The 17,827-nt window shown below is 42.7% G+C and overlaps 2 protein-coding genes across 3 annotated transcripts; both read right to left on the bottom strand.

The window, feature by feature from the left end:
* Window positions 1-7,944: 7,944 nt before the first annotated feature.
* Window positions 7,945-11,299, bottom strand: rrad (Ras-related associated with diabetes). Its single transcript, XM_049030766.1, has 5 exons — window positions 11,137-11,299; window positions 10,320-10,696; window positions 9,690-9,763; window positions 9,375-9,579; window positions 7,945-8,958 (listed from the first exon to the last, which is right to left on the bottom strand). The coding sequence occupies exons 2-5, from the start codon at window positions 10,684-10,686 to the stop codon at window positions 8,681-8,683; spliced, it is 924 nt and encodes a 307-aa protein (XP_048886723.1). The 5' UTR covers window positions 10,687-10,696; window positions 11,137-11,299; the 3' UTR covers window positions 7,945-8,680.
* A 3,429-nt stretch (window positions 11,300-14,728) lies between these two features.
* Window positions 14,729-17,084, bottom strand: ciao2b (cytosolic iron-sulfur assembly component 2B). 2 transcript variants are annotated; one of them, XM_049030784.1, is made up of 5 exons: window positions 16,704-17,084; window positions 16,531-16,614; window positions 16,127-16,252; window positions 15,147-15,192; window positions 14,729-14,951 (listed from the first exon to the last, which is right to left on the bottom strand). In XM_049030784.1, exons 1-5 carry the CDS (start codon window positions 16,917-16,919, stop codon window positions 14,851-14,853), a joined length of 573 nt encoding a protein of 190 aa, XP_048886741.1. In that variant the 5' UTR covers window positions 16,920-17,084; the 3' UTR covers window positions 14,729-14,850. The 2 variants fall into 2 exon arrangements, with proteins under 2 accessions (XP_048886741.1, XP_048886742.1); XM_049030785.1 differs by having other exon boundaries at window positions 16,531-16,610; window positions 16,793-17,080.
* Window positions 17,085-17,827: the final 743 nt, after the last annotated feature.

Below are 17,827 nucleotides of genomic sequence, written 5' to 3'. Positions count from 1 at the left end.
GCTAAAAATCTATTAAAAAAACCTCGCATCATACATGTTGTGGGGATCCAGTCAAGGTCAATGCTCCGTCTTAGTCACTTAACGATAAATGCAAATCTGGAAAATAGTAGAAAACAATTCTGCTGTTTGTCACGGACTGCATACAAGAAAGCCACTTAAGCAAGCATGACTGTGTCTGGTACTTAAACTGCAAGCCTAGTGGGAATAAAAATGGAAGGTGTTTGGATAAAACTGGAGATTGTTGCTACGTTAAACAAAAATAAATCCACAGTGGCTATGTTCCAAATATCGGAGGCCTTGTCAGCTGTACTGCAGGTTCATAAAATACAATAGTGACACCCTTAACAGTGAATTAGACATTCCACACACACTGCATTATGGGATCTGCCAAGCTGCCTGATGGATAAAAGCAGTGAATCTCTTCCCAGAGTTTAATAGGAACTTATAGCCTGAGTGCTCTTTCGCAGCCTCATGAAAGGATGAGTAAACGTCCATTCTGGTGCATGTCACATGACTATGGTGAATATTGTCACATGACTGGCAGATACGCAGGACAGTCTGCAAGGCCCCAGCTGTGCTACCATGAGCAGAAAGGATGCCATGTGTTTCATAACGAACTCGGGTTATTCCCTCCGACAGAAGCAGGAATGTCCATGTACTGTTAGTGAAATGGGCTTTCGGGTTTAGAGGTAGATTCCAAACAGACCGTGACAGGGATGTGAGAGGAATATATTTTGCTTTTCTAAGGTCACCTTAGGACTCATAGATCATCCAGGAACCTAGAGGAGCTAAGGGGCTACGTTTTCCTTAAAAGCCCAGCTATCAGCAAAGGTGCGTCCCAACACTGCAAGGCGATGCAAAGTAATCATGAAGTGAGCACCGCGACAGAGAGAACTTACTGCTGATCAGACTATCCTGCAAGGAACGTGGTTTGAATTTCCATGACCTCGCTGCAATGGAGAAAAAAAAAACTACAGACGCTTGTGTTTGGTTTTTTGCTCGACAGAGGCCAGTGAGAAAAAGGCAACGAGAATGAGTCAGATTTCGGTCATCCCTGAGCACCACCTGGCGTGGCAAATGGGAGTGGGTGTTCGAGTGAAGGGGGGCGGGTAGCAGAGAGACTGTGAGCATTCGGCTTCCCTTTCACAGGCGGGAGAAAGATGGAGAGCGTCTCCTCCCACACATACTGGGACCAGCGGCACTCTGCGGAGGCTAACGTGCTACCGCCCCGCGCTACATCGTGTAATTCATGAGGGTTCCACACAGACATTGTTCCGGTAATGATACCGAGTCTTTCTCAGAATTGTAGGAGTGTATATTAAAAAATAGGCATTAGGCCGTGACTAATAGTGCAAATGCTGAATAATGTGACACAAGGTCCCGGCACATGGCAGTAAGGATCAGGTGGGGAACCTAGAACAGAGGGACATGGCCTATGTCCTCTTGTCCAGAAAAGGGATCTTGACCCAAAGTAGAGACATTAGTGACGTCCCAACTCAGCAGCACATACTGATGGAAATCCCAACAAACATGAAGATCATATATTTATTTTCCCTGTGAATGTTTCCTTTTTGATGTGATCTATTTCTGAAAATAGTTTTTAACAATGTATGATCATGGCAGACGTGCATTCAGCATACTGGGCACCTGAACGTTTTCTCGGTCTCAGCTGGGAGTCTGGATCTTTTTAGTCTTGAATAAATAGGATACAGAAAATATAATTTTCTGATAATAACGTACTGTAATAACGTAATAACATAACGTATGATTTGACCTATTCTTCTTTTTTCATTATATTAATTCGCATATGAAATGAAAAAGATATATTCCATGGGTTTTAAAGTAAATTCAGCAAAAGAGGTCTGAGGGTCTGATCCTTTCCGGAGTAGGGCCTAGATTTTAAGAATATGGAGAAGTCCACACGATAGGAACTGAACACAGGTCCAAACAGTAAAAGTCCAGACCGAGATTTCGTTTCCACCAACCAGTTGAGTATAAAGAGTAACACTCACAAAGTACTGAACTGGTTGCTTGACATAAAAGTTTGGTCTGGACTTTAACCCCCCAGATCTGAATTACCCACCTTTACAGGTCGTTGATCACCTCCACCATCACAACATGCGACTGATTGTGGGTCTTTGACTGCTGTGGTCACCTTCCAAGGCACTGAAAGATAAATTTATGGGAAACATGCACAAGATCACTTCATCATGGAGCACTGGTGAAATGATTCTTTTTGAGCAAAAATTTTTCATTTTTTTCAACCTAATAATGGAATGTTTTCAAATTAGCAAGAATGGCTGAATGTAAGCTTGAATTACTGTGCAACCCTTCAAAACATATTATAGTTTACTGTACTTCACCGCAAACATCCGACATCCGACTGCAGTGTGACAGCAATAAGACAGCAATGCTAACTAATTATTACCCTCCGTTAAAAGGGTAAATACTGTCTCCATTCTGAGAAAATGCATGAAATATACAAACCGAGACAAATCAAAACATTCACTGTGCTTAGACATCACCAGTGGAGCATTAAAATCTGATGGGATTTGTTGTTGAGCCCAGAAATGCTGATGATGTTTATATTATAGCCCATAACATTATCGATTTCACAAGGGAATGCATGGAGAAAGGGTTTTTTATATTTTATAAGAAATGAAAATGTAACAGATGACAGCAGGATTCTGGGAGTTGGCTAGCTAAACTCACTCGCTAATGCTTATCAATGACTTTGTGTGCTGTTGTTAATGCTGTCCATTTCCTATCAGACAGCTGGTCGGCAACAGTGCAGACGGAGCCTCAGAAGTCGTAGGAGCCTGGTCTTATTGTTAATAGAAATATTAAGAAAGTGAGCTTCCCTCAAATTCAGCAGCATGGCTTGTGCATGGTCATGACTGTGTCTCACCACGTCCCACACAGAACAACCAGAACCTGTCACGCGCTCGCCAGTTTGACAAAGGAACAAAATAAAAGGTCAATATTTCATTAGTTTCCTTCACAACTGCAGAGGTAAGCAGTGAAGAATCACGGCACAGCTTTTGCTGACCAATATCGTGCTTCCATAAAGAGAACGTCTCCCACAACGTGTTTGTAAAAACTAAAGCTAATTTTCAATCCGTTTCACTACGAGCTTTGCTATTTTTTTCCTCGTATGGGTGGGTGATTACTGGAGGATTCCAGACTGAGCTCATTGCTCCAAATCAGTGGTTTTTACTTCTAATTTGAGCCTTCACTAAATCTATTTAAATTTTTCTATGTGGTTTATCTTACAATATTTTAATTAGCCCTGACTGGCTGTAACAAGATGCTGATGTCATGTCTATTAACAGTTTCGCATTACAGGCATTCACCAACCAGAGAAGTCTGTTTGTTTAATTAAAATCTTGCTACTTATGAAATGTTGTAATGGGAAATGTAAACAGATTTGTTGGCGCCTTGAGGAATTATAATTCGTATGAGTTCGTATGAGTTAATTAAGTCTATGAATTGCATTAGCAATATTTTATATCACTTCACAGGGTATTTCAGTTATGCAGTGAATTGAGTTCTGAAAATTGATTAAAACAAAAAACAACGTACACAGGGACACCCCTCCAGATCAGGCCTGGGGGCCCCCACTCTTGGGTCCAATGGCAGTCCTTTATGAACTTGGTACCTCCTGGTATCTCTGAAACTGCCTTTCAGCTTCTTTGTGCACCACTGTTCTCGCACTCTGATTGGACGGCTTCCACCCACATGTAAGGGACAGACATACATGTGACCCATGTGTGAACAATGACCACACATAGTGTTGTGTTGCACAACAACAACCACAGCAACATATTGTGTCCCGGATTACAATGCTGCAAAAAAATCATAGATCTCAAATCTGCACACAGAGATGATAAAAGCTCACGGTAGGATTTAGGCTGGAGGAGCTTGAGGAGAGTAATGCTGTGTTTGCTCAGCTAATCATTTTTTTCACCCATTTCTGCCCACAGCTTGATGCATTAAATGTATAGTGTTGCCATGGCAGCCACACACGTCATCATGGAGAAGAAGACCTGCTCACAATGGCGGGGGGGGGGGCAGAGACTCAGTGACTGGACAAGCAGGGCAGGCATTGCCCTGGGACCCCGAGCTGGGAGGGGGGCCCTGAGGGGAGCCGAATACATGGCAGTGACAAATCTGCTCTGTTTGTGTGTTCCGTTCTTCACAAAAGTGCAAATAAAAGGTCCTATGCTTATTAAATTCTCTTTTGTTGATCTTTACACTCCATAGTAAAATACAGGTAAGACATTTTACCCTTTGGGGGTAGGGAGAGTTTGGGGGGGGGGCATGGAGTTTTATATCTAGGGCCCCCAGAGTCCCTAGAATCACCTCTGGAGGGGGCAACGGTAGCATCCATGCCAAGATCCTCCACTGACTGCTTAGAGAATAAAGTGTAAAGATTTCCGTGTGCCGACAATGGACCGGCTCTCACGAGCGATGGCGCTGGCCCAGCTGGCATGTCGGCCTCCTTGGTTAGTCTGGCAGATGTTCTGTAATCAAACTAATTGCTGAGGGCATGTACCTGTTTGCTGCCTCGTTTCCAGCCGTAACTGCTTGCCTGATGCAGAACACGCGTCTATTTTAGGAAGCCGTCAAGCAGAAGTGCACAGACAGACGTACACACACATGGACTCACACCCGGATGCACACCCACGCACAGAGGTCTGATCTCGTTGAGGTATGATTAGCAGGATTCACAATTATACCGCAAAACATATTTCTTACTATACAATAATGTTCACTTAATTAGAGATGACGTGTGACATATGGAATCTGTCTCAGAATTAATCAGTGTTGTCTTTAAATTCTTAAAACACAAGCTATTACATTAACTGATATTTAAATCATTTTTACTTAAATATGCAATTCCAAAAAGTGATGAAAATAAAATGACTTTATGCTATTTATCAAATCAGTTCAAATGTATGCAATGTTGCACATTTTAATTTTTGATACTGACTGATGAATCATTTAAATTAATTTCATCTATTTCTTGTTGACTAGGCTACTTCTAAATGTCAGATACTCTCTCCTGACATTTGGCGACCTTCCAGCTTGGGAAATCCTGCTTTAAGTGGTGGTTTACCGGGAGCAAATAGGATGGAGCTTGTTCTCTTGGCTGAGAGGTTTGAAGGTGTGTAGGAACCTCCCTCAACGTCTGCTCAGTGTCCCCCCTCAGCACATTCAGCGGGAAGGTTAGGCAGCCGAGAATAGTGCCAGGTCACCTGGGACCCTGAATAATTCATCCAGGTCGCTCTCGCTGCCAAGGGCAAAAGTTAACCAAGCAAACATGGACAAAGTCAATTTTTCATGTTTCCATCAACACAGCGGGGTTTATTTTTAAACAACCACGCAGCCTTATCGCAGGGTTGAGTCAAACAGTGTTTTAATCTTTTAGGTATACTGAAGGTGTATGCGTTGTAAATTCCTGCCCCGCTGCTCGACAGATACCTCACACATATATTTGTTAGCCGCTGTTAAATCTGTTGCTTCTCCCTGGCTTCTCTGGCAACTAACAGTGTGTGTGTGTGTGTGTCTGTATGTATGTGTGGTCCAGGCATACCTTATGTTATGGGGATGAAATGTCCCCACAACGCAATAAAAGTGATCTGTTTTTTTGACGTTGTGGGGTGACTGCAGTCAAAAACTAAAAATGCTAAAAGTCTTGTATATTGTTTGGTTATGGTTAAAGATGGGGCTGGGTAGGGATTAAGGTTGTAATTTTTGGATTTTGTTTTTTCCCACAGAAATGAATGGAAGGTCCCACTAAGATAGGAGTACAGGTCTGTGTGTGTGTGTGTGTGTGTGTGTGTGTGTGTGTGTGTGTGTGTGTGTGTGTGTGTGTGTGTGTGTGTGCGTGTGCGTGTACGTGTGCGTGTGTGTGTGTGAATAGAAACATGCACTATTTCTAGAATATCTTTGAGGGCAGGACAAGGCCAGTGGAGGTAACACAACCAGCAGCTCTGCCCAATCACACTGTGTCTGAAGATGCTGCTATTAGGTGGGGCCAAGCAGGCTCCAATCAGCAAGGGAGCTGAGGCATTGATGGGCAGCTAACTGTGCCACACAGGAAGTAGCACTAGGTGTGATTATCATCATGTAAGACCAGACCAGATTTGGCCACCAATCACACAGCTCGTGGACCTTAGTTACCTCAGCATTAATAAATGAGATAACAACCACCCCTTATCCATTTTCACTCTACAAAACTTGTATGAGTACAGGAAAAAAATATCTCTCATCAACCTTCCAACATCCATCACAGAAACCATTCCAATTAAATTTCAAGAGGATTCTGCCTTTTAAAAACTTAACCATTGTTATAACTTTTAACAAAAAAGGAAGGTACTGTATGCAGAATTCAGCCTGACATTAATCTGCTTCATAGTGCCTAAATTACCAGTGTGACTCTCCATTGATGCGAGTCTCATGTGAGGGATGATGGATCATGCAGCTTTGCAGGCTGACGCACCAAGTAACATCCAAGCTCCTCTTCAGAGTCCTTGAAGTACCAGGTCTCCAGCGCATCGCCTGCTCATCACCCAGAGGTTACAACAACAGAGTGGGCAGACTTTAGAATGACTCTTAAGCAGTGACAATGAGAAGAAGTGAAGGTGGTTGTGGGTTCGAGTTCCAGTAGCAGTTTGATTGTTGCATACTTGATAGTTGTATCATAAACATCCATGTCTGGCCAAAGTATCTAAAAACAAAACCAAATGTGATGTACAGGAGGCGGTTTATTAGTTAAGATGTATTAGTTAAAGATAGTCAAATCACAGGAAGGGACTCTGTACATGACATTCAGTGAATCAAAAATTATACTAAGTACCTAAATATTTTGAAATACAAGCAGAAAAACATTTGAAATTAAATATTATTATAATTAAGGAATTATTTAGTAATTCTTGATGGACATGAAACAAAACCTTGTCAATTGCCAAGACACAGCTATAAAAACCAAAATTGTTCAAATTGTAGAAATAACAAATTAGAGATCAGTATTGGGGGGAAAAGCTATTTAAGGAGGTCCACTGAAGATTTTGGACTAACACTTGGATACAAGCAATCATTTAGTTTAATCCCACACGTCTCTTCTCCTGAAGCTACCTCCACCAATGCTACGCAGCATTCATCCCGTTAAAGTCAGATCATTCTCAATTTAGGGAAGCAACATTGCGTCCGACATTCCAAGGTCCCTCAAGGAGCCATTCCCGCTGATTTCGGAAAGGCGCTTGCCAGCATGTGGCGAGGCCTCCTGTGAGCGACCTCTGACATATCTACCCAAAAAAAGATGCTGCCCGGACCCCCTGAAGCTGGACGCAACTCATGCGCCAAGAAATCCTCTGGGAAAGCGGCAGGCTTTGGGCTGACATGGGGGGAAATGTGTCATTGTAATTCTCCTCTGCACAGCCCTGAAGGACCGTGATCTTCCTGTACCCCGAGGAGCAAAGAGAGAGCAGCTTATAACCATGATGATCATTATAGAAATAAATCGCTTTCCGTTCATGATGTAGATTAAGGACGGGGAGTCCCACTCCCTCAGGGCATTCTGGTGTTTGTTTAATCTCATCTCTGAAAGTGAAATTCCACCCAGAATTGACATTAAGTTAATTTAGGCTCTCACCAAATGAACAGTGCACGTTCAATAATACATACAGTTATTTGTTTTCCAAAGCGCAGGATGTGCCCCCCTTGCTTATGTTGGGTTTGGTTAATGTTCCGGACGCCATAATGCTGGGCGACGTCTCGCTTCTCAAAAAAGGTCCTCAGCTTCAATTTCCCTTGCTGAGGTCGGGAAAAGGATGCCTACAATATTTATGTAACAAAGAATATACTACTAACTCTGTAACCATGCAAAAAAAAAATGTGTTCTCACATTTTTCAATTTTATTAAAAATATCAATGTAAACATTTATCAAAGTTTGATAGAACGTTTTTAATGGAAGTGCAAATCAACTTTCATAAAACATCAACTTCACAACACAGACATGACTTATTGCTTCTTTCTCATTCATTCACGCATAAATATTGCAGGTCAGCATCACATTACAGTATGTTCTTCCTGTTTTAGTACCCCCCCAACCCTACACCTATATTCCAGCCATGGTACGAACCTGCGTACACAGTTTCAAGTAAATATCCTTCCAAATGACAGCTCAACGGAAAAATCCACCATACAGCTCTGCACAAAAACTCTCCGCTCTCACAAGAAACCAAATCCCAAGAAAACTGTACAATATTTCACTTTTCTACAGCATTTGTCTTGGTTGTGCCCCCTCACTGGAAATCTCTGTACCTACAGCTACCACTTTCAGGGCCGAGGTATTTCACAGCAAACCAAATACCTTTGCAGGACAAACTTTAGTGGTGCCCCTGCCTCTATGCACAAGTAGGGATGAACAGCAGTACTTTTAAGGCAGAATAAAATAATAAGAAAAAAATAAGAAAACTTCATGCAGATGCTTCACCACTGAATGGCCTTCATACATGTGTTTCTTCGTAGGTTCATTAGTATAAAAATGTAAATATATTTATATACAGCTCTATCAGTCCTTGATTTACGATTTAAAATACTAGCCTGGGTCACACAGCATCTGGTCTTGGTGACAGAGTAACAGTTCAGGGGAGGGGGGAGGGATCTGGACTTTCAGAGGACTGAGAGATCATGGCAGGACTTTGACTTCTGCCGGAAGGCCATCTTCTTGTTTTTCCGGGCCACCATGCGGCCGAGGAAGCGCTTGGCCTTCTTGCCGATGCTCTCGCGCCGCTTGCTATTGGCCTGTCTCCGTGCGTTCTCCTCCTTGCTGTCCTTGCGCAGGCGGATCTGCCGGACAATTCCCTCAAACAGATCCTGAACGTTGTGGTGCAAGGAGGCGGACGTCTCGATGAACTTGCAGTCGAAGACCACGGCACAGGCACGGCCCTCTGGGTGGAAGACATGGAGCAAAAGGGGGGATGTAAAGGATGGCACCTTCCTCAGGGCACAGTGATGCCTGTGTACTGAAACTATGTGTAGCCCATCAACTAAAGCTTGAGTTTGGATCCAACAACCACCTGTAGATTTCAGTATGTAGTTAGTAGTGTGCTATTTGCCTCACTTCTATGTCACAGACACTTGGACAAAAGTAAGTGCATGTAAATTCTAGATTTGATTTAGTCATTTAAAAGTATAAAATGCAGAAGAGCGTCCATTTCAATGCTGACATCTACTTAATTTCCAAGTGAATTTTAATGAGCAAACAGCTAGTCATAGTAATGAAAACAAGTGATGGTGGTTGTAGGTTCAAGTCCCAGTTTGCTTTGCACCATTATTATGATGTTGAGACGTCCATACTGCTCACCGTCAACTGACACTTCTCTGGAGCGCACCAAGTCACTCTTGTTCCCGACGAGGATGATGGGTATGTTCTCCGACTGCCTGGCCCTGCGCAGCTGGATCCGCAGCTCGGACGCCTTCTCGAAGCTGGCCTTGTCCGTCACGGAGTACACGATGATATATGCGTCGCCCATCCGCATGCACTGCTCCCTCAGCCACTGGCTGTTATCCTGCAATACCACCAGAAGCCACGAAGTCACTCTCCTGCCCGTTTCCACATAAAAAACTACATCCAGCTCCAGCTGCTTCCCCCTGGGCCTCCCCTTCCTCCAAAGCTCACCTGCTCCCAAACGTCGTACAAGAGAATGGAGGCCTCCTCATCATCCACAATAATAGATCTGTCGTACATGTTCCCTGAAGGAGACACAGTCAGCGGACAGCAGACATTAGCCTTTTTGCAAAGTGTCTCCCGTTACCTTTACACAACATGCTCTAACAGAATTCCTGCTCTACAGTAGTGGTAGGTCTTTAATCCTGAAGGAGACTGGATTTATTATCTCTTTGCCCATTGTGTTTATTTTTCCATTATGCGTCTTAATCAGTGGCTATAAAGACCAGGATAGCATGGGTGCTAAAAATAGCAGGAAGGAATACAACAGGAATCAATATTATCTCACTCTCTGAGTTGCAAACTCGATTTAGGGAAAATGACTTGATAAGCCACATGTTTAAGATACATAAGTACAAGAAGTATGTGTTTTGAAACAAAATCAAATTGATTAAATTTCCTGATGCATTAGTGAATTAAATCTGACTCTTTCTCCCATCGATAATGTTCCATCATTGTCTTATAACTATTATGCAAATCTGACTTTACCTGGTTTTGTCAAAATGCAGAATAGAAAGCCTTTCTTTGCAACCACCCCCCCACCACCACGCAAACACACGTTAACGTGTAGTGGCAGCTCACCTGCTTCATCCGACTCGTGATTCTCCTCAACCCCACCGAAGATCCGTGCCAGGCTGGATTTGCCCACGCCGTGCTCGCCCAGCAGCACCACTTTGTGAACCTGTCCATCGGAGTCGCTCCCGGATGAGATGACAGAGTCGGATGAATCCGAGACGCAGCTGTCCCGGTGTGGCTCGCCGGGGCTGTACGAGGAGCAGCGGGTGAAGTTTGACAGCTCTGCGGCTTGCACCAAGGGTACTGTAGACTGCAGCTCCCGGTCGTCCACGGGCATGCTTCTCCGGTGCAGGTTCTGTAGGTGGATGGGGAAGGGAGTGCTCCCTCGCCGCTTGTCCATGCTCCGCAGTTTGTCCGTTTTGTTCAGCGTCATGATCACTAGTCTGCAAAAAACGACTCGCGTGAGTTAACAGGCACTTCATTGTGAAATATGAGGATATTTCTCGGACAGTCACGTTAGCTGTCTAGTGCTTCTTTATACGCTTTCAAAAATACACTTCTTTCCAAATCTCACTTTCCTACAATTTAAAACAAACATCTATCCAAATATACATATATGCCGATATTAAAAAAAAAAAACTTTTCGAGCACCGCATGTTAACGAGTCACCGTGTCATTCATTACTTCACTTCATTTTTTTAGTTCTACCTCAGTTGCATTTGTTTATCATTTAGACTGACATAAGTATAAATATTGTGATACACATTAACCATTTTAAACATAACTAAATAACAGAATTAAAGATTCCTACATTAATTTAAAAAGTAAGTAAAAATGACCAACGACCAAACGTAAAAGATATATTCCCCAGGCGAAAACCTACATTTTAATCCAAACTTCTCTTTTGTTGCTTTTATCCTTTCCGGTGCTCCTCTTCCTTTATATTACAAGAGCTAGACGATGAGATTCCTATAATAAAGCCTCCGGTCGCGCTGCTCTTCCTCCTCCGCGGCTTTTTGCTTTGTCCGCCTGAAGCCCGTATTTATGCTCCGGCCGGCTCCCTGACGTCAGGCTGAGGCCGGGTTTGCCTCTTTATAGATAGTAACATCATGCTGGGGACGGGGGGAGGGAGATCAGTCTGCTTTGCGAGACGTGATTCAGAAAGCCGGGGGCGGCTTAGGGGCTCTCCCTTCCAAGCTCCCACGGCGCTGATGTAATGCGGAGCCGCTCCATTATTACCGGGACCGTAAGAACCAGCGCACTGAGCATCTGACCATGATTGTACACATCATGATCAGTGATCTATTCAGAGGCATGACTTCCTGATGGATGTACATCGCACTGTCAAGCCAAAGCATTGCACGTAATCTATAGCTTGACAAATAAAACCCTTGAATCATTGTTTAGCCTACATGTCCGTGCTATTTATATACGTCGGGTTCAGTCTCCATAAGAATTACGAACCGGGAAGACCCTCTGATCAACAGCATTAATTAGCGGCGCATTGCTTCTAATAGATTATGTAAATACATGATTCCAAAATAAAAATGATAGAAAAAAACATAAGCCTAGTGTAAATTGGGTGCGCTGTGCAACAAATATGTATTTTTTATTTTCGTTCTTCGCTGGCTTCATATACGATTTTTCTTACCTGCAGTCAACAGACAGTATTGGACTTTTAATGTAATACTATTCAGCAGTAAGTAGTATTGTAGCTGGGCAGACCCAAATATTATCTCAGCAAAAACTAGGCGAGATAGCTCTGTCCAAACACAATCGCTCGTTTATTGATAGTTCTCAGAAAAACCAAACACCTCCATCAAGCGTAAAACACCCACATACCCAGTGCCCTCTGCCCACCGTGCTGACCGTCCCGACTACTTATACTGCACAAGCTCACACACCGTTTACAACACCTAACATTAAACACTATATATGACTCTAAGATAAAACACAAGAACAACACGATTGACGCTAACTACACACAGCTATTTACATTTAATACGTGACCGGCACCGTTTCTGCTCGCAGCGCCGCCAGATGGTTCCCTGCGCTACAGCATTTTTGTTTTTGAAGTATAAACCATTCAGGGTGGTGTCGCCATCTCTTGGTTATTACTTGAATTACATGTTTTACATGATGAACTGCCTACTCATCTCATTATTCTTCGCAAAATCTACACGCTGCAGGTGGCTGTTCGCGTGATGCTGAAACCACCATTATTGGTACTAACCATCACGCCACATTCACGACCGTTTAAATCAGGTGTCTTCTGATGTATTCAAACAAGTACTCGGTGGTAGCGTGTATAATAGGTAGAAGCCCCCCCCCCCCCCAGGTTATCAGCTCCTTCTTACTTTAATTCCACCTGACTATTCAAATGGACATTACTGAGAAAATCTCCCACTCAGCCCAGTTCGAGTACTCTCTCTCTCTCTCATTAACACATGTATAGAAGAGGTGTCAACATTTATTTCAATGCTAATAGCACAATGAGTGCATGTCAGTCATCGACGCTGGACTTTTACGTGAGTCATCGCCCATTCTGTCGCCCTTGCCTTTTGTTCCCGCATTATGTCCGAGGCTATGGTGTGCTATTGCAACACCTACGCTTGCAGATCTGTACTTATTATATGGGGATGACCACTTGTGAGCGGCTTTTAGTGGTCTCTCTTCACTGGCTTTCTTCATTGGCTTCCTATAGGCGCTCGCATCACGTTCAACTCCTTGGTGCTGGTTTTCAGATCAATTTTCTCCACCAAGAGACTCCTTAAGACCTACATTCCATGTTATCCCATTCAGCCAGCAAACTGACACTGCTTGGAGATGCCTTAACTAGATAAGAAGTGTCACCCCAGATAGTTTTGATGTGTGCTTCTCACATGGTGGCATGAGCTGCTGAAGCACCTCACCACCTTCAAGAAACACCTCGGGAACTATCTGTTCCTGGAATTCGTCTACTCACCTGATGCCTTTCGATGTTGCCTGACTGTTCTTAATGTGGACATTGAATAGTGGTATTAGGTTCTGGCTTTGTTAAAAGATGTGTAGCTCCTGCTTCAGTACTACTTACACTTGTAACTGGGTATTCATTGGAAGCTCAGCTTCCCTGCACTTATGCCTAATCGACACCTGGACTGTGTGTATGTGAGTGTGTGTGTGTGTGTTTGTAATGTGCTATTTGCCTCACTTGCACGTCACTTTGAATAAAAGTATCTGCTAATTGACAGTAAATATCTTTCACCATATGACCCATACGATTCCAGGTTTTAATCCTGCAGGTAACAGAGTCCCGAAGGTCACAGAACCACATGTGATATCTTGTACTTCTAAATATGAAAATACACTTAGAAAATGTCAAGATTATAAAGGCAACTTTTAACGTTCAAACTCAGAATAAACAGACAGAGCATGTTGATGACCATTTGCTAAAAAATGGAAATATATTTTCTATTTTGGTCAGATTAAAATTGGTCTGGTAACAAAAAAACAATCTTCAAAATGTCTGAAATGTAACTGACCTAGAAGTGCTCAGGTATAAGATCAGTTAGAAAATGTCTGTTATCCATAATCAATAAAAGGAAGGCTGATGTTTATCCTCATGTCTTTCAAAACATCGCTTAATAAATTACATTCATAGTTAGACAGGGTACTGCTCTGATGCTGACCATTTCTGACTCCTGAAGCCTCACTACCTGTCATTTGTTTGTTAAGTTGTCACTGTAAGAACATCTTCCTGTTCCTGTAGCTCAGACAAAAAGCAAATATGCATAGTTCCATCCGAAACAGTGCCTTATATTTCTATCGTGCCCCGTGCTCCGGTTTTATTTATGCGTGTATTCTAGATTGAAAAAAAGATACATATACACAGTCTATATATACATTACATCAAGTATATACAAGTAAAGAAATGAGTAGAAGGAGGCGATGCCTTGCCGCGCGTCTGATTCCAGACCCAGTCCGGCTTATTTGCCGATTCGCTTTCCATTCAGAAGGCTACATTTTATTAATTGCATTTGTCCGGAAGAGGGAGCTCCTTCTACCGAACAAGCACTTAACGTAATGCAAGGATACACTGTGTGGCGATGTAGTAAAACAGGATGTGCTGATATGTAGAAAAGGAAATATAATCTATTCTCTGAACCGTAAAATTGTATGATTTTAACTTGACCGTGTCATTTTACTCTTTAGACAAACACATCGATTATATTTAGCGTAATGTTTTCGTAAAGAGAACCCATGGGTTTAGAAAAATAAATCACTTAGCAGAGGATGGTTTCGATCCATCGACCTCTGGGTTATGGGCCCAGCACGCTTCCGCTGCGCCACTCTGCTACCCGACAATAAATACCGCAGTAGGGGTTTTTTAATGCAATATTAGTTATTTCAATAAAATTAAGGGAAGGTTCATACCTACATATTTTAAAAAGAAGTCTAATTAAAACATGAATATATTTCAGACCAGTGCACAAGTATTTAGTTAATAAACATAGTTAAGTTTATTTATTCACAATACAAAATTCAAAAAGTTGTGCCAAATAAAAAGAAAAAAACTGTAGAGGGGACATTTTGGAGAAAAATAAAAGGCTTGGCATGGTCACGCTGACTTGGTGTTGAGGCAGTGGTTCACCACCTCTAGCAGATGCGAGTTCTCCAAAGCTGCAGCAACTCTTTCCTTATCTGCAAGCTGCTTGTTAACTGGAGAAGACACCAACGATGAGAACTGAAAACTGCCCAGGACACACTAATAGAATAGCCAGATGCAAGCTTAGCAAATCCGAGAACATACATCGACAGATGTAGATTTCTGCCCTCTGTGTTGTTAGTATGTATTATTTTAAAAAGATGTCTTTAGCTAGGGTCAGGTGCCTGCTTACTAGAAGGACATGTTACCTGCTTCCTCCGCAGTGTGAGTTCCAGGTGTGATGTGTACATCAATCTGGAGAACAGAAAAATCCCATACATACATTACAAACTGGTCAGATGTTTTATACTGAACTAACCCACATCCAAGACCACAAAATCCTGGCCAAATTAACTCTGTTCTCGTTTTTATAAATCGCTAAAAAACAAAATTCCATTCTCTGAACTAAACGTGTCAGTTACCAAAACTCATCAAACCACTTACTCGTTTGGCAAACCCTAAAACAATGTTCACCTAGTCAGACAATCTGCAGATCCGATCAGCACTTTCTGCAGAACTCCATCCACATTCTCATTCACCAAGGTGCATTTTGCAATCTGACGAACTTTGATGCAAAATGGAAAACACGGGCCGCAGAGCTTAAACATACCCAGCACACAGCAGTCATCATTTAAATACCATGACAAATTGTTTGCACATTCCTAAACAGGTGGAAAAGTCAATGAATGAACGGCACAGAAACCGTGCCAGATGAGAGTGGAAGTGCAAGGATGGTGTCAAGGCGTGTCATAGCATGGGATTCTTCCCGTCTTGCCTAGCAAGGAAGAACATTGTCTACTTCAAAAATAATGTTGTACAAATTCATTGTAGAGTCTTAAAGCACTTATGTGAGTCGCTCTGGTTAAGGGTGTCTGCCAAATGCTGTAAATGTAATGTTCCTCAGGCCTGACACAGCCTACAGATATCATGAGTAGACAGAATAAACAGAAAAATACTCGTCCTTGATAGTTGGCTTGACATGGAACATTTGTAATGTGCCTTTCATTTCATATATATATTTTAGATATATATGAAATAGTGTTTGATTTCACAAGGCAGTCGAGGTTTTTCTGAATGTTGTTTGAAGATTGAGTTTTGTTTTTACCATTTTCAGAAAAGAGCGGAAGGTTTCACGAAAAGTGTTTTAGCAATTCATACAAACGGTATTTAGAGTGCCGGTTCTATCTACCTTGAATCGATCAGGCAGTGATCTCAGCAGTTTGACTTTGATGGACAGGCCAATCAGGGTAGCCATGCTGCAGTGGGGGATCGTGGGCGTGAACTCCACTCCGACTGTACTCGCCTGGTCATTGACCTGCTCGGTGGGAAATCCACATAATGTACTCGACCAGCAGTAACCCGCAGTCACCGCCATTACTACTTTCTCGACAGACCTGTATATTAAATATGCTTTAGTGTAAACAAAAAGAACAGTATCAGGACATTATTAATATAGCACAGAACACTGTTTCTCAAACCAGTCCTCAGGGACCCCTAGACTGTCCACGTGTTTTAGTCTCTCTCAATTCCCTGAGAGTTTATGATACACCGTGTCCGTAAAACGACCAAGCAACCAGAGGCAGGCAGACTCACATGAACTCTCATCTCCTCCACAACATTGAGCTCCTCGAGTGAAAGCGGATGTTCGGGGTCATTTATGGACCTGATAAGGTGTAACTGGAAAATGCATTAAGGACAAATAAAGCACAATGCATTACGATAGACTTATGATTCGATTAAACACCTAACGCAGAATACCGCAGTACCGTAGTATGATATGCATCACGTGGATACACGGCATATACTAAAACATTCGGCGTCATAACTTGGTCCGTGGGTAAAACAGCAAGGATATCGAAAACCTCCCTGTCATCGATGGGATCTGCAAAGTTTTCATCCTCTTCCTCTAGAGTAACCGGCCTTTCCCCAGACCGCTGAAAGATAAGCGGGTTTGCGTTCTCCAAGAGCGTACCCCCCGACATTCCTATTTAAATTAAACGCCTTTAATTTTATGCCGTAGCCTAACCTAACTATTTTTTGATAAATAATTCAGGAGAGTGGGGTATCAACACAAACATAGTTCTGCAATCCCCTGCTTTAACGTCGACAGCCTAAGCTCTCGCTTTATCGTCATCGCCCCCTACCGGCCTGGAGTGTAAGGGCAAAGAACTTATGCTAAATTTAAATGGACTTCTTTGATCCCAGCGGGAAATGTTGTTGCAAACAGAAGCAAAAACATAATGCACAGATTGACGTACATATAGTGCCAATAAGACAAGGTGCAAAGACAGTAGCCATAAGTGCAGAATTTAAAGAAAAATAAATTAGCAGTTGTTATATGTGCAATTAGAACAGGTAGCATCAGACTGTCCCTGTAACAGGACAGGATGCTTCCCGAGGTGTTGGAGTTGGGGATGGGGAAGGGGAGGGTGATGTCGGGATGAGGCGTCGAGGTGCCTGATGGCAGCAGGCAGGAACAGCGGCCAGAACCTTTTTTCTAAGCACACCATGTAACCTGAAGTTGGTGGGCAGAATTGTTTATGCCTAGTATTTTGCCAAAATTCTCTTCTCAGTTACTGCCTTCAGTGAGTTTAGGCATTTGGCATTGTCTGAACTGCTGTCAGTTCCACAGCAGGTCACACAGTAGAAAACCATGCTGGCCACTGCAGACTGAGTCTGCGCAGAAGGTAAGAGTCTGGTCTGCAGTCAGGTTAACAAACTTTGGTGAAAGAATGGGTCGTTCTGAAGAGCTTAGTGAATTCAAGTGGGCCACCTTTGCAGTAAGTCAGTTCTTGAAATATTTACTCTGCTAGATATTTTACGGTCAACAGTAAGTGGTATTACTGCAAAGTGGAAGCATTTAGGAAGAACAGAAACTCAGCCATGAGGT

This window comes from Brienomyrus brachyistius, chromosome 11 (genome assembly GCF_023856365.1).
Source record: "Brienomyrus brachyistius isolate T26 chromosome 11, BBRACH_0.4, whole genome shotgun sequence".
NCBI classification, from domain to species: Eukaryota; Metazoa; Chordata; class Actinopteri; order Osteoglossiformes; family Mormyridae; genus Brienomyrus; species Brienomyrus brachyistius.
This window is presented reverse-complemented; position numbering and strand designations above follow the sequence as displayed.

Coding starts and splice junctions, on each gene's coding strand:
- ciao2b (XM_049030784.1), bottom strand. CDS start 16,919: ATGTCGGGGGGTACGCTCTTGGAGAACGCAAACCCGCTTATCTTTCAG. Junction 15,193..16,126: donor CACTGCCTGATCGATTCAAG/GTAGATAGAACC, acceptor TCTGTTCTCCAG/ATTGATGTACACATCACACC. Junction 14,952..15,146: donor TCACACTGCGGAGGAAGCAG/GTAACATGTCCT, acceptor TGTCTTCTCCAG/TTAACAAGCAGCTTGCAGAT.
- rrad (XM_049030766.1), bottom strand. CDS start 10,686: ATGACGCTGAACAAAACGGACAAACTGCGGAGCATGGACAAGCGGCGA. Junction 9,580..9,689: donor TGTACGACGTTTGGGAGCAG/GTGAGCTTTGGA, acceptor GTGGTATTGCAG/GATAACAGCCAGTGGCTGAG. Junction 8,959..9,374: donor CAGAGAAGTGTCAGTTGACG/GTGAGCAGTATG, acceptor TCTTCCACCCAG/AGGGCCGTGCCTGTGCCGTG.